The sequence below is a fragment of the Chiloscyllium punctatum genome, chromosome 25, assembly GCF_047496795.1.
Source record: "Chiloscyllium punctatum isolate Juve2018m chromosome 25, sChiPun1.3, whole genome shotgun sequence".
Classification (NCBI taxonomy): Eukaryota; Metazoa; Chordata; class Chondrichthyes; order Orectolobiformes; family Hemiscylliidae; genus Chiloscyllium; species Chiloscyllium punctatum.
Genome location: NC_092763.1, coordinates 24,938,940 through 24,966,429, shown reverse-complemented (window position 1 = coordinate 24,966,429; position 27,490 = coordinate 24,938,940). Strand labels below are relative to the sequence as shown.

General features: G+C 39.9%; 1 protein-coding gene across 13 annotated transcripts in view; it reads left to right on the top strand.

Annotated features, from left to right (window-relative positions):
* Positions 1-22,578, top strand: part of LOC140495763 (muscleblind-like protein 3) — a 287,745-nt gene extending 265,167 nt beyond the window's left edge. For 10 of the 13 annotated variants that reach the window (XM_072594844.1, XM_072594846.1, XM_072594840.1 and 7 more), the window contains 3 exons: positions 195-286; positions 617-690; positions 17,736-22,578. In XM_072594844.1, the coding sequence (XP_072450945.1) occupies positions 195-286; positions 617-673 (149 nt within the window). In that variant the 3' untranslated portion in view covers positions 674-690; positions 17,736-22,578. The remainder of the gene's footprint in view (positions 1-194; positions 287-616; positions 691-17,735) is intronic. The other 3 variants (XM_072594851.1, XM_072594849.1, XR_011964093.1) reach the window with 2 other exon arrangements.
* The last annotated feature ends 4,912 nt before the right edge of the window (positions 22,579-27,490 follow it).

Genomic DNA, 27,490 nt, shown 5'->3' with positions numbered 1-27,490 from the left:
TTTTTTTTTATTTCTTTCAATGCTGTCTTGCTTATTGCACTATGATTGCATGCTGGTGTCACCCTTCATGATGATGTCACATGGCTTGTTGCTGTGATACCTGCCACGCCCGCAATCCACTCCACACGCTGCCATGGTTACCATAACGCTACACCCTTCCTGTTTGTCACTTCCATGGTGTCCCCTACTGAAAGTACCCATGATGCACGGCGCTACGCCCACCACTGTGTCCGCAACAACACCTGCTACGAACGCTCCCTTCGCAGCAACAGCAACAGCCAATCAGGTTTGGCTCTTTAAATAGCTTTTATTTCTTGTTCCAAGTGAGCTGTTGCTTTAAAATCAGCACAGATTTCAAAGTCTTTCTGTTTGCTAAATTTAAGTCAAGGAAAATTGTTTTAAGACAAATATTCTTCAATCACAACATCGATGTGTGTTACAATCTGGATGTAGCTATGCATAATGTTAGTGACATTACCTTTTTTTCCTTTGTAAAATTGTCAGTTAATTCATTCACTGCAAACACTGTTTTATGTAATGTCAGTGCTAGGATGTGAGTGTTAATATACAGGATAAGTTTTTCTTTAATTTTAATCTGAAATCTTTTCCACTGTAGATGCCCATTTTATCAATAGATGAACTCAGTAGCAGCATGTTTGTTACACAGATGTAGACGTTACGAATAGAACAGTAAGTTTCTTTTAAATACTATACAAACTAATGAGAACTTACCCAAACAACAAAAGATTATTTTCTTCTTATTCCGTCTCTCTGATGGAACCAAGACATTTAATAGAGGTGATGATGTTGTTCAATGTTCATGATGAAATGCATTCCATAGGTTTCATTATCAATCTCACTCTCTAATCATTGACACCAGCATGATTTTAAACATGGAGTCTGGACTATTAAGCAATCGCATGCACTGTTTGAATTTTTAATTGGTTAGCATTTTGAATATTACTGTATATGGATAATATTGATGTGATCTGGATTGTTTTGAAGTGCTTGTCAGTGTTTATCAAAATTGTGATTTGGGTTTGTACCTGTTGTACCTTTTAGGTGTAGCATTGCTACAGGAAGAGGTTAGACATCAATGCTGGGCTTTCCAGCACAAAGACGGGATAAACGATTTGTTCGAAATAAACACAACTCCAAATTCAGCTCCCTTGTGATTTAACACAGCTATAATCAGAATTAAAACAGCATAGAGTAGGTCTTGCTGCAGCACCACTACAAGAACAGCACTGGTCACTGTTTACAATCCTTGATCTGATTCAGAGAACAACTTACGTTTCTTCACATTTAAGGAAGGCAGAACAACTGGCATCTTAATGAACTGCAAGAAAATGGGGGTGTCACAATTTATTATAAAACAACCACTAACCAAAAAGAACTTAAAACATTCAATAGAATTGAAACAATGTTGTGTCTGTCGTGGGCGTCAAGCTGTAACATCAGTGTTAGGTCCGAGTGCCAAGTTAAAATCGGTCCCATCTTGTTCGCTTGTAGTGAGATTTGATGCACGTTTGCATTTCTTATTAACACCAACTGGTTCCACATTATGTCACTGGTATCTATTGCATTCTCTATTGACCCATAGGTTAAAGTTATGCTGTGAATTTTATTGCTGCTTAACAATTATTCATCTAACAGGGTTGATTGATGGGGCATGAAGCCAGAATTTGTTAGTTCACTGCTAAAATTATCATTGGTATCAATCATTAGTTAAGGAATGTGATAACAACTGGTTAGTCTGTTTTCATGAAGTACTTTGTGGTGCCATAGGATCCTCTGCACCCAAGAAGCCAGTTGTGTATTCCGTTTAATATCTCATCAGAAACATATTACATCTAACGGTGTAGTATTATCTCAGCACTGCACTGCAAGTATCAGCATTGATTACATTTGCAAATACTTAGAATTGCATTTGACTTAATTACCATATCCTTGAGACTCGAAACATGAGAGAATTTTTGCTGGCAATTTATTTTAACATTGGGCATCAGTTCCACAGTAACAGTGTTTTCTGTGTAACTAGTTGCAAATCTACAGTAAAATTACTGGATTAGTGGCCAAGAAGACATAGTATCACTTGGACCAGAGGATTTACTGTTCTAACAGAAATGCACTACCAACACCCTAAGTGATGTCAAGCCTCAGACATCTTGGGTGCCATACAGGCACCTTCTACTGGTACAATGATGGCAATGCTATGTCAATAAACAGAGGTAAATATTTCAAGAAACAACTCCGTGTTCAACATATGTTCAGCAAATTCCATTTAAAAAATTTAGCATCCCTGGAAAGCTAGGCAAGTTTAGGATCACACTGAGTTAAAAGAAGAAGTTTAAAATGTTCCAAAGAATAGTTCTCAACCGTAGGATGGAAAGTGTTTTAACACTAATAAAGGTGACCAAAAGGTTGATGAAAGGGAAACAGTAGATTATGAGAATAAACCAGCCAGGAACATTTTTTTTAAAAGTTGAAAGAGCTTTTATGATTATTTCAGAAAGGAGAGTAGCTGAAGCAAATGTTAACAGAGGAGATGAAAATGATAACAGGGAATGAGAAAATTCACAGATTTTGAGTGAATATTTTGTCAGTTTCCATAGAAGAAATAAATTACATAGCAGAAACTGAAGAGCTAGTAAGAGTGAAGAAATTAGGCTGCTTAATATCAGAAGAGGAATAAGTTTTGGAAATTCATAAGGGACTAAAATCCAACAGATTCTCAAGACCTGATGGTCTATGTCCCAAAATTATAAATAATAGAAGCCCTGGTTATGAGACCAAAATTCCTGAAATTCTAGAATAGTTCCATCAGAATTGAAGTTAGCAAATTTTAATACCATTACTTAAGAAAGGAGGGGAAGATAAAACCAGGAACGACAAGCCTGATATCAGTTGCAGAAAATTATATGAATCATTTATTGAAGAGAACTTAACAGTACACTGCAAAAGTTGTGGTATGAGCAGACAAAATCATGATTTTACTAAAGGGAAACTATGTTTAAGAACATTATTTATTTTTGAGGATATGCCATAGATGAAGCAGAACCTCTGGATGTTATTTTGTTCACTATACTTGGATTTTCAAAAGATATTTAATAAGTTTATGCACAAAAATATACAAAGTAGGAGTTGGAAGTAATATTTTAAAATGGATGAGAGATTGGTTAGTTGTCAGAAAGCACATTGGAATAACTGGGACATTTTCAAGTTGACAGTGAATTACTGCAATGACTAATGTTGTGACTCTACATATATTTTCAATCAAAATTAATGCTGTGGATAGAAAGACCAAGAATGGAGTATTTATATTTGCAGATGATGCTAAGCTAGGTTAGAATGTAAGATATGAAGAGGTCACACGGATGCATGGATTTTCGACTTGTCCAGTGAGTGGGTAACAAAGTGAGAGATGCGCATTAATGTGGGTGTTATTTGCTTTGCTAATAAGAATGAAAAAGTATGAAACATGTAAATGGTGATGGTTGGAGGACCTGGATATATTGGCACAAGGTTTGTAAGAAATGAGATAGCTGAACAACAGACAGTTAGAAAGGCAAATGGCATATTGGCCTTGATGTCAAAGGTATAGGAGAATGAGAGTAAGTAAGTTACAATTGTATGAGAATTTTGGAGACATCTAGAGTCTATGTGCAAGTTTGATATCCCATTTCTTTAACTTTATTCATTCAGGGGATATTGACTTTTACTTGCTGGTTCTGGATGTAAGCTGTGCTGGAAGGTTCATTTTCAGATGTTTTATCACCATACAAGGTAACATCATCAGTGAGCCTCTGGATGAAGCATTGGTGGTATGGCCTGCTTTCTATTTGTGTGTTTAGGTTTCCTTAGGTTGGTGACATCATTTCCTGTGGTGGTGATACTTCCTGTTCTTTTTCTCAGGGAATGGTAAATGGGATCCAAGTCAGTGTATTTATTGATAGAGTTCCAGTTGGAATGCCATGATTCTAGGAAGTCTCGTGTGTGTCTCTGTATGGAAATGACTGCCAGACTACTCAGACCTCTTGGCTTCGTGGTAGCCCACCAACACACTAAAACAGCAGCTAATGAACTTGAAAGACCCTATACAGACAATAAACAAAACCAATGTCATTTACAAAATACTGTGCAAGAACTGTAACAAACACTACAATGGGCAAACAAGCAGACAACTAGCCACCAGGATACATGAACATTAACTAACCACAAAAAGACGTGACCCACTCTCACCCGTATCCTTACTACAGATGAGGAAGGACACCACTTCGACTGGGCCAAGCCAAACAGAGAGACGCACGAGAATTCCTAGAAGCACATCATTCCAACCGGAACTCTATCAACAAATATATTGACTTGGATCCTATTTACCACCCCCTGAGAAAAAGAACAAGAAATGGTGTCACCACAGGAAATGGCATCACCAACCCAAGGAAACCTAAACACACAAATAGAAAGCAGGCCATGCCACTAGCGCTTCACCCAGAGGCTCACTGATGATGTTTCCTCACATGGTGATGAAATATCTGAAAACAAACCTTCCAACTCAGCAAGCAAACCTACATCTAGAACCTCAACCTGAGCTACAAATCTTCTCAAAACTCACTTTTACTTGCTGAGTTAGCATTTATTGCCCATGAGATAGTGGTGGTGAGCTGCCTTCTTTAACCACTTATTTTGACTCAGCTATGAAGGAATGACGATATAGTTCCAAGTCAAGATGAGCTTGAAGATGAACTTGCACATGGTGATGTTCCTTTGTATCTGCTGCCCTCGTCCTTCTGGTAGTTGTGTATGTTGGTTTGGAAGGTGGTATCCAAGGAATTTAATTAATTTCCCCATTGCATCTTGCTGCTATGTTGGTGATACAGGGAGTAAATATTTGTCGATACGGTGCCAATCAATGAACTACTTTTACCTGGATGAACAAAAAGATGATGTATTTGCTTTGGAAATTTACCAAGATTGGTTCCTGGATGAAAGTGCTGTTCCATTAATAGAAGTTGAATAAGTTGTGCCCTTTGTTCCCTGGTGTTTTAGAAGAAAGAAGCATAATCTCATTGAGGACAAAGTGAGGACTGCAGATGCTGGAGATCAGAGCTTGGCACACCCTCCTCATTCCTGAAGAAGGGCTTATGCCCGAAACGTCGATTCTCCAGCTCCTTGGATGCTGCCTGACCTGCTGCGCTTTTCCAGCAACACATCTTTCAGCTATAATCTCATTGAGACATACAAGATTAAGAAGAGGCATGATAGAGGCTGATAGATTGCCCAAAGTGCAAGAACAATCTAGAATATGACAATACATTTTACATATATAGGAACAATAATTTAAACCTGAGGTGAGAAGTTACTTCACTCCAAAAGGTGGTGAATTATTGGAATTGTCAACCATAAGAGATTATAGATGCTCCATTTTTGGATATATTTAAGGATGCGAAAGGCAGACAGACAGTCATTAGGGAAATCAAGGCTTGTGGGGAATGGACATGAAAATGGAATTGAGATGATAGTTTTGAATGTGGAGCAGGCTTAACATGCTGTAAGGTCCGCATCTTTTCCTATTGTTTAAGTTCTTGGGTTTGATCATGTTAGTATGGATAGTACAATAGTGTACAATGAGTATGCACTTGTTTTATCCTCAAACCAACTGCAAAGTTCATAGCAATACTTGTGAGTGTATTGGGTAACTGTGTAACAGACCTAGCTGCAATTATGAGTCTATTTTTGGGCTAGACTTCAGAAGGAATATGAAGTCGTTGGAAAGTGTATACAACAGAAGAATTTAAGAGGAGATTTTAGTACAGATGTTAAAAGTTTTGGAAGGCTTAGGTAGAGAACCACAACATCAGTGATTTGTACTTATGTAAAGCCTTTAACGCAGGAGATAATAAAACAGAGAGCTAAAAATCTCTGTCAAAAGGATACGTTTTATTGAGTGTTTTAAAGAAGGAAACCGGGACAGAAATGACAAAATCCTAAGCTCTGAAATCTCCTCCCAAAATCTCTCATCATTTGAAGGTATGACAGGTAGTTATGAGATTAAAATTGGGAATGCTAAGAAGGCCAGAGTTAAGGAATGTAGATAATTCAAAGAACTGGAGGAATTTAGGGGCTGGAAAGGCCATAGAGGAATTTGAAACCAAGCACAATGATTTTAATATTGAGGCATTACTTCGCCAGGAACTAGTGTAGGTCAGTGAGGGTGGGGCTGTTGAGTGAACAATATTTGGTGCAAATTAGGACTTGGAAAACAGAGTTTTGGATGCCCTCAAGAATGTGAGAGCCTGGTCAGAAGCCTGTTAGATTAGGTCTCAGTAACATAGCCATTTGGGTTTCAGCACCTGGACAGCTGTGGCAAAGCAGAGTGAGGTAGTGTTGTGGAGGTGGAAATAGGTAGTGTTATTGATAGTACAATTATGTAGTTAAATAGTTACCTTAGATCCAGAAACATCAAGTCAAATTTGAGAAAGTATCCAGAGTTCATTGACGAGAAAGAGCAGCTTCAGTCGGGGAATGGACACTATTTGAACAAATTAATTATTTTTTTCGTTCGTTCATGGGAGAGGCATTGCTGACAGGCCGACATGTATTGCCGATCCCTAATTTCGAGAAGCTGGTGGTAGCCTGACGACTTGAACTGCTCCTTCCTTAGGGAGTGGGTCACCCCTGTGGGGTGTTCAGAACGAGTTCCAGGATTTTGCTCCAGTGACAATGAAGAAATGGAGATGCAGTTCTTAATCTTGATATGACTAACAAATGAAATCGCAGCTGATGGTGTTCCCATGCATCTGCTATCCTTGCCTTTCTAGGTGGTAGACATCACAGGTTTGGATGGTGCTATTGGAGGAACCTTGGTGCATTACTACAGTTCATCATCTTGTCATGGTAAGTGCTGCTCCTGTGCATTGGAGGTGAAGGAAGTTAATGTTGAAAGTGGTGATTAGAACCCAGTCTGGATTGTTTTGTCCAGAATAGTACCAAGCTTCTTGATTGCATTTGGAGCCACACCCCTCCAGGCAGCGAAGAGTATTGCATAACATGATAAACTGCAGTAATGCACCAAGTTTCCTTCAGCTTGTAGATGGTGGACAGATATTGGAGAGTCAGAATGGGAGTTACTTGCAGCAGAGTTCCTCACCTCTAATCTGCTCTTGTAGCCACAGTATTTATTTGGCACTTCTAGTTCAGTGCTGAAAAATGTGTTGCTAGAAAAGCGCAGCAGGTCAGGCAGCATCCAAGGAGCAGGAGAATCGACGTTTCGGGCATAAGCCCTTCTTCATTCCTGGAGAAGGGCTTATGCCCAAAACGTCGATTCTCCTGCTCCTTGGATGCTGCCTGACCTGCGCTTTTCCAGCAACACATTTTTCAGCTCTGATCTCCAGCATCTGCAGTCCTCACTTACATCTAGTTCAGTGTCTGATCAATGATATCCTTCCCCCCCCCCCCCCCCAGAATGTTGTTAGTGGTAAATTCAACAATGCTAATGCCATTGAATTTTAAGGGGCAATGATTAAAATTATTTTTTGTTGGTGGTCAAATATAGTCACTAGCTGGCATTTATATGGTGTGAATGTTACTTGCCACTTGCCAAGCCTGGGGGTTGATCGGGTTTTTCTGCTTTTGAGCTTGGACTACTTCAATATCTGATGATTCATAAATGGTGCAAAATTTTGTGCAGTCATCAGCGATTTTTGCACTTCTGATGTTAAGATGGAGGGACGATCATTGGTGTAGCAACAGTCTAAGACACTGTGCTGTAGAACTCATGTAGTGATGTCCTGAGACTAATTGTTCGAAAACAACCACACTATCTCCCTTTGTTTAGGGGTGATTCCAACTCCTGAAAAGTTTCCTGGATTCCAGATGACTTCAGTTTTTCTAGGGCTCCTTGATGCCGTACTCAAAGGAATGCTGCTTTGACAATTTTGCCTCATCTCTGGAGTTCAATTCTTTTCTTGACTCCTGGACCAAGATAGTGCTGTGACAACATTCCCTCTAATTTTCTTATATCTGCACAGTCCTGTAAGGCTCTGGTGTGCAGACGCTTGTTGCTGTGTGGATCATTGGAACAGCTGCATGCATGTACAGCAGCGCAGCTTGAAGGAAATATTGACTTTGACCACCTGTTCTATGACTTTGATGTCCAAATGTAGGCTGATCAGATAGTAGTTAGCTAGTTTGAATTTGTCTTGCATTTTGTGCATAGGACATGATTGGGCAATTTTCCACATTGCTGGGTAGATGCCAGCATTGTAGCTTTACTGGAACACCCTCACTGGTAAACGAAACTAATTCTGAAGCAAAAGTTTTCAATATTATCACCAGAATGATGTCTGGAGTGTTTGTTCTTGAAATGTGGGCAAAAATAGACCTACTATTAGAGGCAGTGGAACAAGGAAAAGAGAGAAGTGGCCCAAGGATGGTGCTGCATAATAAGGAGCTTCCCAGACAACTGCACACCCAGGAGCCGTAAGCAGATTTGGAAGAGAAGTGCCTTGGAGGCAGAATAAACAGTTGTGGAGGAAATATTCCTAATGTCTGATAAGCTATTTTATACAACATAGAAGATTAAAGCAGCAGGCAAAAGATTGACAGATGATGTAGGGATAACTTTTTTGTTGATGCAACAAATTATCAGGATTTGGAATGCTTGGAAATTGAGAACTGCAGAGGTTGGAAGTCAGAGTCGATAAAATGTGGAGCTGCAAAGGCACAGCAGGTCAGGCAGCATTGGAGGAGCAGGAAAATCAACGTTTTGGGTCAGGACCCTTCATCAGAACTGGTCTTCATCAGGATTTGGAATACACTGCCTGATAGGGGAACCTCGATTATCCGAATGAGATGAGCAGGCACTATTTCGTTCGGATAATTGATTATTTGGTTGAATTGATTCAATGCCTTTCCTCTGGGGCTTGGAGTTTTCTATTAAGTCTGTTCCCCGTTCAGGAAACTAGCAGCAGCAAGAGCGCGTGAGCCCTCGCCTGCCTCCAACATTGCGCCCCCGCTCGCCACCCCAACCCTGTCCGACACCGTCCCCGCCCATTCCCCCCTCCAGCTCCTAACACCACACCCAACACCACCCCCCGCTCACTCCCATCACCAAAACCCCTGCCCCATGCCCCCTCTCCGGGACAACCGGACTGAACATCAACAACAGGATTGCTGCTGCTGCGGCTGCCTTGTGGGGGGGGGGGGGGGGGTGAGTCGCCAAATAGCACGCACACACGCGCGTATACACACACACGCACACGCGCGCGTATACACACACGCAACTTCTTAATGCAACATTTTGACAGGTTCCACCTTTGCCCTGTGTGCCAATGTTGGAGAGATTATCTGAGGAAGGGGTGGGGTTTAGAGTAAGTGTCTGTATAGAACTCCAGGCAAAGTGTAGGAAGAGAGAGAGAAGGGGTGAGAGGTCAGTCATTTAGAGACAGTGCCTGCACTCCCATCAGTCCAGGACTGTTCTCAGCAGCACTTTTGATCACTGTAAACAAAAGACGCAATCAGTGTTGGACACACGTCTTTGATGTAATGTTTCTGTCAGGGCCTGGAGATCTCCTTTGAATAATCCGATTTTTGGATAATCGAGGTTCCTCTGGCAAATAGGACAAATACTTGCCTTGAGTAATGTTCAGAAATAGAGGAAAGATGGTTGAGTTAGAATAACTGGATTACTGTTTGAAAGAGATGTGATGGACCTGATGGCCACCTTCTCTGCTGTAAATATTCTATGAATATTTACATGGCATTTCAGTCTCTTTTCATCCAGGCCATCTAAATCTCTTTGGAAACTAAACACTTGAGGTATTGTCATTAGTATACAATACCATTAATTGTCTAAAATCTAGTGATATGAATTCACTACTGTAATTTTCCCAGTATTCTTCACTAGTAATTGATCAATGAGTTAAGGTGCATATTATATGAGAGATCAACGTGAGTTTTTTTAAGCCAGTGTGTGGGCTCTGTGGAGAATATAATGATCGTATTTTGGATCACTTCCTTTCCCTTACCCGAAACCTTTTGTGGAATTACTAGTCTCATACTTGTGGCCAAAATATGTTAGTTGTTATATATCTAGGGCAAATATACTAGCCCTCAAAATGTATAGGCTACAAGGCAACACAAGTGAGGCAGTATAAAAGAAAAAGATTGGCTTTAGTGCAAATGATAAAGATCTATAAGACCTTTCAGAATCCATAATATCAGCTGAGGCCCTGTCCTCCAATGCATGCAAAAGGTCCATTGGCATTAATTTGAAAAAAAGTGCAGGATTTGTGCAGGAATTCTCCCTCCCACTTTATTTCCCTCAACCAATATCACCAAAACTGATCTAATCATTTCTCATTTTGCTGTTAGTGGTGCTTTACTGTGTGCGAATAACTGTCACACCCTTGCGTTACAACTGTGACCAACTTTAAAAGCACTTCATTTGTTCTAAGGTACTTTGGAACTTCTTGTCCAGGTCCTTTTGCATGTGAACATGAACTGGCTCAGTATCTGAGGCGTCGCAAATAGCACTGAACATTGTGCAATCATCAACAAACCTCTCCACTTCTGACTTTATGATGGAGGAACAACTATGTTTGTCACTGGGCATTTTACACCGTACAAAGTTATTTGCACTGTTAACTAAAAGCTTAGTCAAAGAAGTAGCTTGTAATGAATATCTTAAATGAGGAGGAAGAGGTAGCCCTGGTTGCTGCATCCTTTTTATTCCAAATATATTTAAATTACTTGATTTTATTTCCTAGCTGCCTTGGTAGGATTTAAATTCAAGTTACTGGATCCTTAGCCCAGGCTCTTAGATTACTAATCCTTCAATCTAACCATCTTAACCCCCTAGAAATATAAACAGTCCGTACAGATTCTGTCTCATGCTGCTTCTCCACATACAGTTTCATATAATTATCCTATAAGTAGCCAGAAATCATGTAATTTCCCTCCTAATATTTACTTATCCCAAATCGTATCTGGTGTAATTACTCCACACAAAGCTGTACCATGTTGTTACCCTATATACTGACTGTGCAGTTACTCCAAAATGAGACTGAATCATGTGGCTACTCCAGACACAGACAGTAGCCTCTATTATTCCATCTAGAGGCCAGCACGATGTAGTCTGTCATAACCAGGCACATACCCCAATTACTGACAGCTTCAAGGATTGAGCTCATTTCGGTATTGTAATGCAATATAAACACAGTGTCAGGTCTGTTAATATGCTGATGACATCTAGCTCTGCCTCGCCACCACCATTCTTAATCCCACTAAATGGTCAGACTGCTTGTCTAATACTGGGTGAGAAGAAACTTTCTCCACCTAAATATCAGGAGGAACAAAGTTGTTTTCTTTGATCCTGCCAAATATTCCATTCCTTTAGCTTCTGACTTCATTGTTCACTTAAGCACTGGAGGAGGCTGAGACAGACCTAATGTCATACTTGACCCTGAGAAGAGCATCTCACCGCATATGTACCCTCTCACTAAGATCACTCAGTCCTACTTCTTTAACATTGGCCTACTTTGTCTCTTTGTCAGCTTATTCACTGCTAAAATCCTCATGGGTATCATTTTTATTTCTAATCTTATCTAGTCCAGTGCTGTTGTTATAAGCCTCATATTATCTACCCTGTTTGGGTTTATCCAAAACCCTGCTCCCTCTGTTTATTTTCACACTAAGTCCATATCTGTGAGCGCTGACCTGTATTGGCTCCAAGTCAAACAATGCCTTTATTTTCAAACTGTCAAACTTGTTTTCAAATACCTCTATGGCCTTTACCTATTTTTTGTATTCTCCCCAGCCAGTTTGAGGATTTAGAGCTCTTCCAGTTCTGGACTCTTGCGTATCCCTTTAACTTGTTCTCTTGGTGGCTGTTTCTTCAGTTGCTAATGTCCTAGCTCTGGAATTTCCTTCCCAAGCCCCTACACCTGGCTTGAAGGTGCTCTATTCTAATCAAGCCTCATGCAACTGGTCTAATACCTCCTTATGCTGCTCAGTGTCAGTTTTTTTTTCTGATAATCATCCCTGTGAAGTGCCTTAGACCCCAAAGAAATCACAATGAATCAAATTGCAGGTAATCCTCCACAAATTTCTGTTAAGCAGAGCTTTGAGGTAGCTGAGGAGGCCCCACATAACTCTGATTCGTCTACGGTTTCACTTTCGTATCAAATAACGACATCCAGGTTGTCTCTGTTCCTCCGTTTCTGGCCTCTTGCAGCTCCACAGTTTTTATCATTGCACTGTTGGTGATTCTGCCTTCAGTCCTGAACTCCTGACCTATGGAAATCCTCATGTTTCTCTTCTGTTTAATAATCTTTAGCAGTATAAAAATTTTACTTTTGAGTTTTGAACATGTATCGTGAATAACATACCATTCCTACTATAAACCTCTCTATCGCTCTCTCTACCACTCTGTCCCTCTTTTAAGATAGTCTGTTAAACCAACAACTTCAGCTAAGCTTTTCGTCATCTGTCCTAAGAGTTCCTTATAAAGGTTAGTCAAATATTGTTTGATAATCACTTCAGCGAAACATATTGGAATGGTTTGCTATGTTCAAATTGCTAAATGTAGGCAAATTATTATAAGGTCTGTATCATATCCTTATCCCATATCGAGACAATGACATACAGTAAACTTAAATGCAGGTTTTTACAAGTGGTTAACCTATTCTTGCTGGATCCTGAAGTTCATCCATATGCAAGCAGTCTCATGTAGAACCATAGAATGGTATGCCAGGGGATGAATATTCTGAAGAGTACACATCTGTTAATGATAAGCTCATAATCATGGGAGACTTCAGTGTCCACATGAAGAAAGTCAGAAATAATTGGATGTTCTGAGTAAACGGACTTGGAAAATTTAATTTTATTTACATTTACTCCTGATCAAATGTACAACTTTTTTTAATCTTAAAAAAAATGTGCTGAGCATAATCTTTGCATTGCAACACAATGTAGCAGTTAAACTGATAAGTATAAGTATACTTGGATACATTCATAATCAGAACAGTGGCTCATGATTACCTAGATAATTGTGCGACAGCAGGATCGCCGGGATGGAGGAGAAACCAGTGGACAGACTAATCAGAGCAATTCTCAACTTGCCAATTGCTCTAACTCGGCAAAAACAGCCAAAGTTCCTTTCAGCACAGCCTAATTTTGTAACATAGCTTGCTATCATCACTTGATCAAAAACTTAAAGCTAACATGCCCTGAGACAGAAACTGTGCCAATAAGTGGAACAAATTTAAAAGCATTGTCACTGAAACAATATACACTGGGCTTGGAGCGCAGAAGTTAGTGCATCAAGGTTGATTTGATGAAAATGACAAAAACATTTCTCAAATCCTGCAGACAAAAATAGAGCATCTGTGGAGTGGGAGAAGGATCCATCCTACACTTCCACAAAACACTAGTTCCAGCACCCGAAAAACAGTGTTCAGAGAGCATTGCATTTGATGCAAAATCAATGGTGGGAAAAGAAAGCTAAAGACATAATCTAAAACTCTCAAAAGCTCTATGGACCATCTTCATCAGGCTCCACCATTTGCTGTCAGCCGATGGATCAACCTTGATCAAAAATCAGGTAGAAATTAGAGGTAAATGGTGGGAAAAGTCAGCCTGTGGAGCATACCAACTACTGTCAACTCCATCACCCTCAGTCAGATTTCTCAGTCCTTGTTGAGTTTGATTTGCCTTTTTCAGTGCATGAGGTCACGAAGGAAACAAAGTGTTCATATTAATTTATGCCTTTTGAGTTTGTCCAGAGGCCACCTTATTGACTTGTGGAACTGTGCAGTTGCTCAAAAGTAACTGTTTGGATGATACAGCTGTTCCATGATGAAATGGCTGGTCAAGGGTTTTAAATGGAGGAACTTCATTTCCCATTGTAAACTTAAAACACATTGAAGCAAAAGAAGACTATAAGCTAGAACCAATCCTTAGACGTACTACCAAGGATGTTGAAAAGGAAGTGATTCTCCAATATCGTCTTGTCAGCACATTCTTCAACTTACAAAACAAAAACCTCTTCCGGGAACTCCATTTTGTTGATTGTGTCATAACAGCTCTTAAAATGAGCGATTTTTGGTTCATGGTTGACAATTTTCAGAGACTTCAAAGCTGTCTGGCTTGACCTCCCACCTTGAAAAGAATGACATTATTTAGCAACCATTGCCAAATTCCAGACATCTCCATCAATGATACAAAATTGAAGAATGTTCAAAATCTTAAATACACTGGAAACATTAATTCCAATGACAGTTCTTTTGATAAATAGATATCAGCTAGGTTTAGCAAGGTGAGTAAGGCACTGGAAAGGCTCAACACTACAGCATTCCTCCTTATACACTAAAATTTCTGGACTGTCGACCATAAACATATAAGGCAGTTACAACAATTTCAAATATATGTTCTTCCATCTAGTCTTGATATGCTCTGGATTCCAAAGCTTCAAATATTGCATCAAGCTCAGTCAACAATTATTGAAGGAAAGCCCAACTACACTGGGTAGGGTACATAACCAGAATGGATGTCCATCACATTCCAAGATAGTTGCTGAATGGAAAGCAAGAGCTTTTATAAATTTGAAAAGGATCGATGTCAACATCGTCAAACAGTGTGGTGCTAGAAAAGCACAGGCAGTCAGGCAGCAGCCAAGATGCTGGAGAGTTGACATTTTGAGCATAAGCTCTTCATCCTTGTACTGCTGCATGTGAACAATATCATACATCTGTCCATGTTGCAAAACATGATTTCCAGTGTCCCAACCTTTTCTGTGGCTAAACTGGGGTTCCGTCATCAACTTGATGTTCCTCTTCGATGAGTCTGCATATCCATTGTCTCATTCAACTCTAAGAACAGTTATCATGGATGTAGGTTTGCACATTGAGCTGGAAGGTTTATTTTCAGAAGTTTCATCACCATAGTAGGTAATATCTTCATTGAGCCCCCAGACGAAACCAAACCAAGACACGCATGAGAATTCCTAGAAGCATGGCATTCCCACCGGAACTCTTATCAACAAACACATTGACTTGGACCCCATTTACCACCCCCTGAGAAGAAGAACAAGAAATGACACCACCATAGGAAATTACATACCCACAGGAAATGACATCACCAACCGAAGAAACCCAAACATATAAACAGAAAGCAGGGAACATCAGCCGTGCTTTGTCCGGAGGCTCACTGAAGATGTTACCTAGTGTGCTGACGAAACGTCTGAAGATGAACCTTCCAGCTCAGTGAGCAAAACTATATCTAGAACCTCAACCTGAGCTACAAATCTTCTCAAAACTCGCTAACAACTATCATTCCTGGATACAGGCAGTATGGTTGTAGTTGTACCTGAGAGGACACTAAGTCAATCACAGCATCTAAGATAGAAGTCGTATGTAAGCACTTCTGTTTGTATTTATGTGAACAGTTTGAATGAGACTATGGAGCTATGGTTAGTAAGTTTGCAGATGACACGAAAATTGGTGAAATAGTGGACAGCGAAGAAGGTTTTGTTAAGCTTCCAAAGAGATATTGCTCAATTGGTGCAATGGACTGAGGTGTGGCAGATGAAATTTATTTTGGAAAAATACTAGTAATGTATTCCATTTTGGTAAAACCAACAAGGGCAGGGCTTATACAACTAATGGTAGGGCCCTAGATAGTGTTGTAGAACAATAAGGGTTCAAATATAATATTTGAAATTTGCGTCACAGGTAGACAGGGTGGGAAGTTTAAAATTAGGGGCATATTTTTAAGGAGAGAGCAGAAAGTTTTAAAAAGGACATGAGGGGCAGCTTTTTTACATAGCAGTTGTGTGTGAAATGAACTGCCACAGGAAGTTTTGGATGCAGGTACAGTCACAACATTTGAAAAGACATTTGGATATGTACATGAATAGGAAAGGTTTGTAGGGACATAGGCCAAATGCAGGCAAGTGGGGACTAGTTTAGTTTGGAAATGTGGTCGACATGGACGAGTTGGACCAAAGGGTCTGTTTCTGTGCTGAATGACTCTGACTCTAGACTAGTTAGGGATTGCAGGCTGCCATGTCAAAATTCAGCTTCCACTGTAATTTAATTTCCACAGGTCAAATTTCCAGTTATTTAGAGCTCAATGTCCAAATGTACCACAGTGACCCCTGCACTTTCTGATTAGTCCAACAACATAACCATAATAATGCTATATCTCAGGAGAAAGTCATTACCACAGCGGAGATTATTGTAGCTGTAATAGTTACTTTCAGATAATAAACAGAGTGCTATTTGTACAGGGTGGTGAATCAGTTATAAGGGAGTGTAGATCTCTGATTTTCATAAGAGAAATATAGAGAATTATTTTCACAGAGGGTTCTTACAACATGGAACACTGCCACTTGGTGTTATCAGGGAAGATACCATTTAACATTATTAGAAAAGGAGCCAGATAAACATCTGAAAAGGCGATAGAGCAGAAAAAAAGCCGAGCAATGCACTTGATCTAGTTAAAATCTAGCACGAGCTCAAGATACAATGGGCTAAATGGCCTCCTTTGCTATTGTAATAATTCTATAAACGGGAAGGTTACAAGGTCAGTCCTTTTTATTGCTGAAGGACTTCCTGTTTTCATCAACTGATAGTTGGAAGAGTAGGACATAGCAACTGTGTGGTTTGTGAGCACTGGGAGAACATGAGCAACTCCGTTCCGTCTATCAGCCCTACGGTGAACTCTAGTTTAGTAAAGGATTTATCTGGCAGACAGATATTGAAACCCATTTGAGCAACGACAGAGCATTTAACCTGCAGTCATCTCATGGGATATCTGGTTCATCAACTCATGAGTAGCTTTTACACACAAATCCAAAAATGTAAATAATTATATTCTTGTTAATCTCCTGTGGCTTTGCACATGAGTCTCAAAGTAAATGTGAGTCTTTAGTTGAAATAGGATTAGAGAACAGAAGATAAGTTTTTATATTTTCACTAAATGTTTCTGTAAATGCACTATTGAAAAATGCCAACCAGTCCACACCGACCCTCCGAAGAGCAACCCAACCAGATCCATTTCCCTCCGACTAATGCAACTAACACTATGGGCAATTTAGCTTGGCCAATTCACCTGATCTGCACATCTTTGGACTGTGGGAGGAAACCCACGCAGACACGGGGAGAATGTGCAAACTCCACACAGATTTCAAGGCTGAAATCAAACCTGGGACCCTGGTGCTGTGAGGCAGCAGTGCTAACCACTGAGCTACCGTGCCACCCAATGTAAAATTATCATGCTATAATTGCTTTCTGAGGTGGCCTCACTCACTTTCATTAGGGGAATTACAGCTTGGCCATTTACATAGTTGCCATTACAAGTGCAATGAAGACTGTTTCCCATCAACATAAGATTTTTAATATAGCTTAAAGAAGTGAAAATTCCCTGAGTTGGTAAATTGAGTGATTTTATGCTGCCTGAAATGCTTACATTGATAAGACAGTTCAGTTGTAATGTTGGTGTCTGAATTATGAAGATAATTCTTGTTGCAGTATGATAAATGGTAAGTTATTTGTGATTCATTGATAAGATTGTCTCATGAAGCCTTAAAGTGTTTAAATTATAGCACAAAGCATTATGTTTGAGACTTTTTTTTCAGAGAGAATAGAATGAGACTGTGTGACAGAAAAATATGTTAGCAGGGCAATATATGTGCCTCTTCTGTGTTTTCTAACATCTATCTTTTTGCTCTATAGGGCATCATGTTGAAATAATAAACAGCACACTGGTGGAAAACCAGGACATCTCCTTGGGAAGCTGCACATGGCCTTTGTGTACATACTCCCATCATCCCCATGCTACCACCTCCACAGTAAGCCTACCACAGCCTACATGCTAACCAAAACCAAAATGATGGGAATGTCAAGAAGAAAAAGAAAAAGCACTATAAAAACATCAAGTAAATTTACATACTCCTGTTAGACACTACTTGTATGTAGTAATTAAATGAGATATACTACTGCTTATATCTCATTGCTGTAATACATTTATAATCAATTCATGGTAATAGTGATGAGCATTTTCAATGTAAGACTGTTGGTTTAATGTATATTATCAAATAGAATTGTTTATCTGTCTTGATTTTTATGTAAGAGTGTTATCTTAACTGAATGTTAAGTTTACATCAGAATAAAAAATAGTTTTGATTTTAAGGAAATGTCTTTCGTGGAACAGGTTCCCCAATAGCCTCCTATTTGGTCACCAGTTCTCCAATTTAGTCCTTATTACATACAAAAAATGAATGTTAATGAGAATCAGGTCAAAAACAATTGAAATAGAGAGTGATGATGAGTTCCAGTCCTTACTGTGTGTCCAGTTTCCAATTATGCCTTGTCTATGTAACATCGAATTTTATAAAACTTAGAGTATATCCAGATTTAACAGACATGTTTTGTATAGCAATATTTTCTGTGTAAATAATGATGCATGCTTTACAACACACACTTACACTTGTGATATTAGCTGGTTATGACCAGGAGCCTCTGGGCGTACAGTACTCAACTATATAAACACTTATAGTAGAAAATTTAAGATCTTACAAAAAAGGCTGTAGAAGTATCACTATCTGTGTAGCTATATGAAAATTATATAATTGACAGATATGTGCTGGAGTCAATCTGTCACACTGGAAGGTTATTGATAATCATCTCTGAGGATCTGGAAACATCTTGAAGAAAAGATTGATCTTTCTGTTACTGAGATGCTTTCTATTGCAAATATTTTCGTCCTGTTTTTTTCCTTCTGAACTGTTCTGATGGAATAGGCCTGGCTATTGGGGAATGGCCTTGCACGTGTTTCTTTGTTCTCCCATTTCTATTGCTGGTCAGAACCTCTTCCTTCACACTGTGTTCCAGTGCCTCAGAGAAAGCCAGGTGAGTGTCACTCAGCTTGAATGAATGTGGTGTATTGAGGGTATTAAAGGGACTCTGATTCATTGAAGCTAAATTAACTGCTTTGTCCTGTTCCCTCTGTGCTTCGCAGGCACAGTATGGGATGTGCTTTCTGGCCATGGTAGACCCTATCACAGACCCAGGTAACATTGATAGTGGACAACTGAGGTTCCACACTGTGTTTGATGGCATCGGCTGGAAAGAGAAAGCTTTTGATTACAGAGCAGTATCTAAGTTAAGAATAGAAACATTCTTGCTCTGATGGATACTCTATATTCATTTCTTTAAATTAGTTGGGCTAAACGCCAGAGCATTTTGAACTTGACCACATTAGTGCACTTCAGATCAGTAAGAATGCAACTGATCTCATCCAGTTGAAGAGTTGATGAAAAGTGATATGGTGTGGAAGCTCATGTTCTCTCCCTTTGACTCCTTTGCCTGTGATCTGAAGGCCTGGCTTAATTTTCTTTTAGTCAGTTAGACTAGGCAATATTCAAGGCGATGCCATTAAATGCAGCGCACATTCAGAATCATTCCATTACTCTTGTGTCAAGCTGTGCAACATTGTTACAAATGTACACTTGTAGCTTGACTAGCATATGGTGAATACAGAGAGGAGATAGGTGACCTCTCTGAACATGAAGAGATATGCAACTGGGAAAGTCCATTAGCTTCAATGGAGCAATCCTTTGGTACTGGCTCAGTACTTCAAACCATCACACTTCTAGCCTCCCAACTCACTCACCCCACAATTCCCCAGCCTACATTGCAGGGTGTCTAGAATGTAAGTCTGGAATTTAAGATAACTTCCCATTTAAAGTAAAGTCAGAGGTTCCTGCTGATGATAAAACAGATAGATATGGAGGTTGTTTAGGGTAGTTCTGTGAGGTGCCTCGGATGCTTCTGCATCACTGGCAAATTTAAAAATTTAAAAGGGTTAAAAGCAACGAAAGCTCAAAGCACTAGTGTCGCCAAATGCAATTATAAACACAGGCAAAAAATGCCATTTCTGAAGCCGCACTAAAAGAGACAATAATAAATGTGCAATGAATTATTCCAAATGATTTGTTTAATTGAAAAATGGAAGTCGTCAGACTATAAACGTCATTAGCTCGTGTGCATTCTTCATCACAGTCACGTTGACTGAAAGTGACTCTAAATAAGAATCTTCTGCATCATAGACTCATTTCTTTGTATTACAGTGGGGTGGCTGGAGCCTAATGTGCACCCGCAGTAGATTTCACCAGCCAGCACCACCTCATCCAACATCTCTTTTTGTAACATCCACCGTTCTATTTTCTATTTCTTTAGTTTAGTTTTTTTTTCAGCCTTATGCAAATGATATGCAAGAAATCCTGAACCTTGGATAAAACGGGTCACACTGAGGAAAAGTGGAATGAAGAGAGTAGAGGACAGAAACAGGGATTTTTTTTCTAGTCGGGCTGGACAAGTTTAAACTTAACCTTCTGTTCCCATCACAGCAAAAAGTGCAACACAAAGCTAGGAAAGGAAGGAATCAAGCACACCAGTGCTGTTTCTGCAATTGAAATGATTAACTGGCAAAGTCATTGTTACAGCCACATGTTCCATTAACTACACAGGAATTTGAGTTAATGTAGGTTGCAGGCTCTGTTAGTGTACCTGACAGGTTTAGATAGTACTACATTTCTTCACCCATGTGTGTTTCACAGTACTGTACGCAGAAAACAGAAAAATCTTTTGGGAACAAAGTTCCATCCCTCTCAGAAGGGTCAGCAAGATATTCACTTGATTAACTGTGTGCCTGTAAAAGGGCCTTAGTTGCTATAATGGTTTAAAACTGTGTAATCTATAGACATTTGAGCTGACAGCCTAATCTAAATGTCAGTACATTACAACACACCATGTACTATCAGTGATGAGACTGAAGTCTAAACTTTTCATTTTCTTAACACTGCTGAAGTTTCTCTACATTGATTGATTAGTTTTAGTTACAGACAATTAGGAATTAACGATTTAAATCTGAGGGAGTGTTAATAAAAGTTTGGTTTTAACATTTGTATTTGAAACCATTTATTAATTCATTAAAAGTCATTTATTTTATGCTAATCTTCACTGGGATATGGTTAAAAAAAGTTTAATACAATACATACCTAGTTTGTGTAGTTTACATTTTAGAACAAAATTAACTTTGTATGTAACTCTTACAATGATAGATTCATTGTTAACTAATTATGATATTGAGTTGTTGCTATGGCAACAAAACTACAACATGGCTACCTTTGTATAAATTATTTGTGAATTTTCACTTGTAATTTTAAAAAAATGTACATCGTCATGGACTTTAAAAAAAGGTACAGTTAGACACACTCAGGCAAAGAGAAATGATATCCTTTGACTATTTTGAATACCCAAAGTTCCACTCAAAACGTACTTGAGACCTGAATCTGTGTCTGTACGTCCATTTCTCAGTCAAAGAGGTTTACAACACATGGATTTAGAACCGGGTTTTATACTGAGATGAAAGCGTGGTACAGTGTTGTAAAAGAAAACAAAACTCTGAAAAAATCTGAGAATGCTGCAGTTTAACTGATTTGACCTAGTAGTGTACGATTGTGTGTGACACATCTTTTTTTTTGCACTTATGTACATAGTTAAAAGAAATATTCAGATCTTATTTTGAATAAAAAAACAGAACTGTGTTAAATACAGAAAAGTTTGTTAAGGTAAATAAGGTCGGCATTGCTAAAGGCTTTGGAAAAAATGAGGAATGGTTTTTGCTATAAAACTTATCTGGAAGCATGATGGCGCTTTGCTGTTGAGAAAAGCTTTGTAGTTTGCCATAGCTTTACTGTACAATGATTGAGAACAACACACTCAGTTCTAGAGTTTAGAATCAAGCCTTCAGCAGCCAGATACAATCCTACTGTTGAAATGGTTTAAACAGTAAAATGAAAACTCAAATAAATTAGCCATCAACACACAAGGAAACTGGTGAATTGCAAGATAAAAAAAAAACAATCATGTTACACTGATCTCAAAGGTTCAAGTTCTATAATACTGTACACAGATGCAATCTGATGGTGGAAGCCTACTGATTTTGTTGCCATGGCTGCTGTATCATAGCAACTGAGGGGATGAGTATCCTGGCTCATGGGTTGCTGTGGAAACCTTTAAGCAGGACCCTGTTGCCTTTGTTCACATAATGTGCATCTTGTCGCTTCTAAGGTTTGTCCCATGCACACAGCAGATTTCTGCATCTTGAACTCAAGTGATTTGAAATCTCTGTCTGCAGATTGGGGAAGCAGACCTACTCGTGGCTGTTGAGATGGTTAGAAGGTGAATTCAACCTTGCACTTAATCTCCTCCCTTCAACACACCTCATATTGGGCAAAAAAAACACATTAAAATTAAGCAAATGGAGCATTTCTCCATTAAGTCAAGGACCCAAAATTGCACAAAAATTAAAGGTGTTCATTCCCTCAGCTGCTACAAGCAAAATAGTAGCTTTAAATTTATTTTCTCTTTAGATTTCTGCCATATTAGCTTGCTGTAGTGCTTGTATGTGCTTTAGATAAGATGTGCTGTATGCTACATATTTCAGTATTTTACTTATATTGCCATTGTTTAATTTCTGACCTTTTAAAAAAAATAAAGTGCTTAAAATGGTTAGCTGTCTATGAAATTTATTTTGTACCCTTTGATTTCAAAGTGAAACAAATAGCAAGTCTTTATTTTGTCAGAGTACAATTCTGTGAAGAAACCAGCTACAAACTGTAGGTTCAAATCCAGATGTGCGTTCTGAGTTTATATAATGTTGCACCATTTCAGTGTCGAGTAATGGGAGACAGGGCAATGCATCTTGGGTCAAAGCAGGTGACTAGTAATAGATTGCTTTCAAAATGATACTACTATAGCTGTAGTTACTTTGTCAGGATTACTGGGATGGTAAAACATCTCTTAAACATAATGCCATGAAGTACCCAGGAGTGTCCCAAATTCTCCAAGATTTGAAAATTAATTTCATGGATCCTGCCTGGAAAATGTTATTTTCATCTTTAAGCCTGTTGCTTTTATTAATTGATTGATTGAATTATTGAAATGTACTATTTTTAAATTAATCAAGTAATCAAGAGTCTATTAATTTTCCAAAAGGCATAGAAATCAGGGCATTGGAAAGAAGCAGTCTCTGCGAATACATCAGTAATTGTTAACAATACAGTTAGCACAGGCAAGGCCTGATCTCTCAACTTATTCTTTTAATCATCCGTGAGATGTGAGCAGCATTGGCTAGGCCAAGTTTGCCATCCAGTGAGCGGTTAGACTGCAGTCAAACTTTGTAGGCCAGACCAGATAAGGGTGGTAGTTATGAGGGTCACCGGACCCAAAGCATTAACTCTGATTTCTCATCACAGCTGCTGCCAGATCTGCTGAGTTTTACTCGCAACCTCTGTTTTTGTTTCTGATTTATAGCATCCGTGGTTGATTCCATCTGTAAAAGGGAATTAGACATGTCTCAGAAGGAACAATATGTAGGGTTACATGGAGACAGCAAGAGAATGAGCATTTCTCTGTGCTGTTTGGAGAACCAATACAGACATGATGGACCAAACAGCCTCCTCCTAGACTGTGATAATTCTGTGATTCTGGACTGAAAAATACCGTAAACCTATCAGTCAATAGATAGAATGAATGTAAAGGAGATGTTTTAAAGTGCTCCATAACTCCTCATCCCAATTCTAAAAAGATGAAAGTACATAACAATGTAACAAATTCATACACCCACTGGAACATTAAGCAAGAATATTTTTGCTCCATTGGTTGGTCTCTCACAAATATTTCAGGATATTATCACATTGACAAACAAGTTCTCTCTACCGCCTGTTCTCCCTGTGTGGCTCCAACAACCGTTTGGCACCCCATTGAACACTTTGAACATTCAATCCTATAACTACCAACACAGTAACAGCATTGTGTACCATCCACAAAATGTTTACAGCATCTCACCCAGACACCGTTATGATACATACCAATGACCTCAAAGGATTTTAATTGTCCTAACCTAGACCGGGGTTGCCAAAGTATTAAGGGTTTAGATGGGGTGGAATTTGTTAAGTGCGTTGAAAGCTTCCTCAAGCAGTGTATAGAGGATCCTACTCCGGAAGGGACATACTCGACCTACTCTTGGGAAAAATACAGGACAGGTAACAAATGTGACAGTGGGGGAGCATTTTGGGATCAGGGAGCAAAGATCTATTAATTTTACAATAGTTATGGAGAGGGACAAAACTAGTCCATGGGTTCAAGTTCTAAATTGGGGCAAGGTGAATTTTGATAGAATTAGACAGGAGCTTGCAGGAGTTGATTGGAGTAGTTTGTTTGCAGGCAAAGGGACCTCCAGCAAGTGGGAGACCTTTAAAAGTGAGATAGCTAGAGTTCAAGGTCTATATGTTCCTGTGAGGGTGAAAAGGCAAGACTGGCAGGAATAGGGAACCCTGGATGACGCGATATTGAGACTTTGACCAGAAAAAAGGAGGAGACAAGGCTCAGGTACAGGCAGCTGGGATCAAGGGAATGCCTATGTTTGGGGACACAGGAGTTTAGTGAAGAAGGAAATCAGGAAAAAGAATATTTAGAGAAAAGGACCACAGTGGACATGTATGTGTAGAACCACAAGAGATGGGTGAGTTTCTCAATGAATATTTCTCCTCTATGTTTACCGTGGAGAAAGATATGAAGACCTGGGGACTTGGGGAAGTTAGCAGTGATATCTTGGGGACAGTCCATATCACAGTAGAGGAGGTGTTGGATATATTAGAATGTATGAAGGTGGATAAATCTCCTGGTCCTGACCAGATATATCCAAGATAACTGCAAGAGGCGAGAGAAGAAATTGCGGAGGCCTTGGCTGATATTTTTGCATCACTGTTAGACACAGGTGTGGTCCTGGAAGACTGAAGGGTAGGAAATGTGCCCTTATTCAAGAAGGGCTGCAAAGGAAAGCCTGGGAACTGTAGACCAGTAAGCCTAATATCTGTGGTAGGTAAGTTACTTGAGAAGATTCTGAGGGATAAGATATATATGTATTTGGAAAGACAGGTTTTGATTAAGAATAATCAGCACGGCTTTGTGTGTGGGAGATCATGCCTCACAAATTTGTTCGAGTTCTTTGATGAGGTGACCAGGAAGGTTGAGGAGGACAGGGCGGTAGATGCAGTCTGTATGGATTTCAGTAAGGCTTTTGATAAGGTTCCACATGGTACGCTGCTCTGGATTGTTTGATCACATGGAATCCAAGGGGAGCTGGCAAATTGGCTTAATGGTAGGAAGCAGAGGGTATTAGTGGAAGAATGCTTGTCAGACTGGAGGCATGTTGGAGTGCCTCAGCTCGGTGCTGGGCCCATTGCTGTTTGTTATCTATGTCAATGATTTGGATGAGAATGTACGAGGCATGATTAGTAAGTTTACAGATGACACTAAAATAGGCTGTATTGTGGACAGTGAGGAAGGTTGTCAGAAATTGCAGCAGGACCTTGATCAGCTGGGGAAGTGGGCCGAGAAATGGTGAATGGAGTTTAACATAGATAAGTATGAGGCCGTGCATTTTGGAAAGTCAAATCAAGATAGGAATTTAATGGTGAATGGTAGGGCCTTGTGTTTAGTGGAAGAGAGGGACCTTGAGGTTGAGGAGCACGGTTCTCTGAAAGTGGAGTCACAGGTAGACAGGGCAGTGAAGAAGGCTTTTGGCACACTGGCCTTCATCAGTCAGGGTAGAATTTGGGAAGTTATGTTGCAGTTACACAAGATATTGGTGAGGCTGCATTTGCAGTATTGTGTTCAGATTTGGTCACCTTGCTATAGGAAGCATGTTCTTAAACTGGAAAGAGTGCAAAAGAAGTTTACAAGGATGTTGCCAGGACTCAATGGTCTGAGTTATAGGAGAGGTTGGACAAGCTCGGACTTCTTTCTTTAGAGCGTAGGAGACTGAGGGGGGATCTTATAGATGTACATAAGATCATGAGAGGCATGGATAGGGTGAATACATTCAGTCATTTTTCCAGGGTTGGGGAATTGAGGACTAGAGAGCATCAGTTTAAGGTTAGAGGGGAAAGAATAAAAGGGAACCATAGGGGAAACCATAGGGGAAACGACGTGTCCTTGATATGTATGTACCGATCAGGCAGGAAAGAAATGGTCGTGTGAGGGAGCCTTGGTTGACGAGGGAGGTTGAATGTCTAGTAAAGAGGAAGAAGGAGGCTTACATAAGGTTGAGGAAACAAGGTTCAGACAGAGCAGTGGAGGGATACAGGATAGCCAGAAGGGACCTGAAGAAAGGGATTAGGAGAGCTAAGAGAGGGCATGAAAAATCCCTGGCGGATAGGATCAAGGATAACCCCAAGGCATTCTATGCGTATGTGAGAAACCTGAGAATGACAAGAACGAGGGTAGGTCCGATCAAGGACAGTGGTGGGAGACTGTGTATTGAGTCGGAAGAGATAGGAGAGGTCTTGAACAAGTACTTCTCTTCAGTATTTACGAACGAGAGGGACTGTATTGTTGAAGAGGAGAGTGTGAAACGGACTGATAAGCTAGAAGAGATATCTGTTAGGAAGGAAGATGTGTTGGACATTTTGAACAACTTGAGGATAGACAAGTCCCCCGGGCCTGACAGGATATATCCTAGGATTATGTGGGAAGCAAGAGAGGAAATTGCAGTACCGTTGGCAATGATCTTCTCGTCTTCACTGGCAACGGGGGTGGTACCAGGGGACTGGAGAGTAGCGAATGTTGTGCCCCTGTTCAAAAAAGGGAATAGGGATAACCCTGGGAATTACAGGCCAGTTAGTCTTACTTCTGTGGTAGGCAAAGTAATGGAAAGGGTACTGAGGGATAGGATTTACGAGTATCTGGAACGGCACTGCTTGATTAGGGACAGCCAGCACGGATTTGTGAAGGGTAGGTCTTGCCTTACAAGTCTTATTGAATTCTTCGAGGAGGTGACCAAGCATGTGGATGAGGGTAGAGCAGTGGATGTAGTGTACATGGATTTTAGTAAGGCATTTGATAAGGTTCCCCATGGTAGGCTTATGCGGAAAGTCAGGAGGCATGGGATAGAGGGAAATTTGGCCAATTGGATAGAAAACTGGCTAACCGGTCGAAGTCAGAGAGTGGTAGTAGATGGTAAATATTCAGCCTGGAGCCCAGTTACAAGTGGAGTTCCGCAGGGATCAGTTCTGGGTCCTCTGCTGTTTGTAATTTTTATTAATGACTTAGATGAGGGAGTCGAAGGGTGGGTCAGTAAATTTGCAGATGATACAAAGATAGCTGGAGTTGTGGACAGTGAGGAGGGCTGTTGTCGGCTGCAGAGGGACTTAGATATGATGCAGAGCTAGGCTGAGGAGTGGCAGATGGAGTTCAACCCTGCCAAGTGTGAAGTTGTCCATTTTGGAAGAACAAATAAGAATGCGGAATACAGGGTTAATGGTAGGGTTCTTGGTCAGGTGGAGGAACAGAGGGATCTTGGGGTCTATGTACATAGATCTTTGAAGGTTGCCACTCAGGTGGATAGAGTTTGTAAGAAG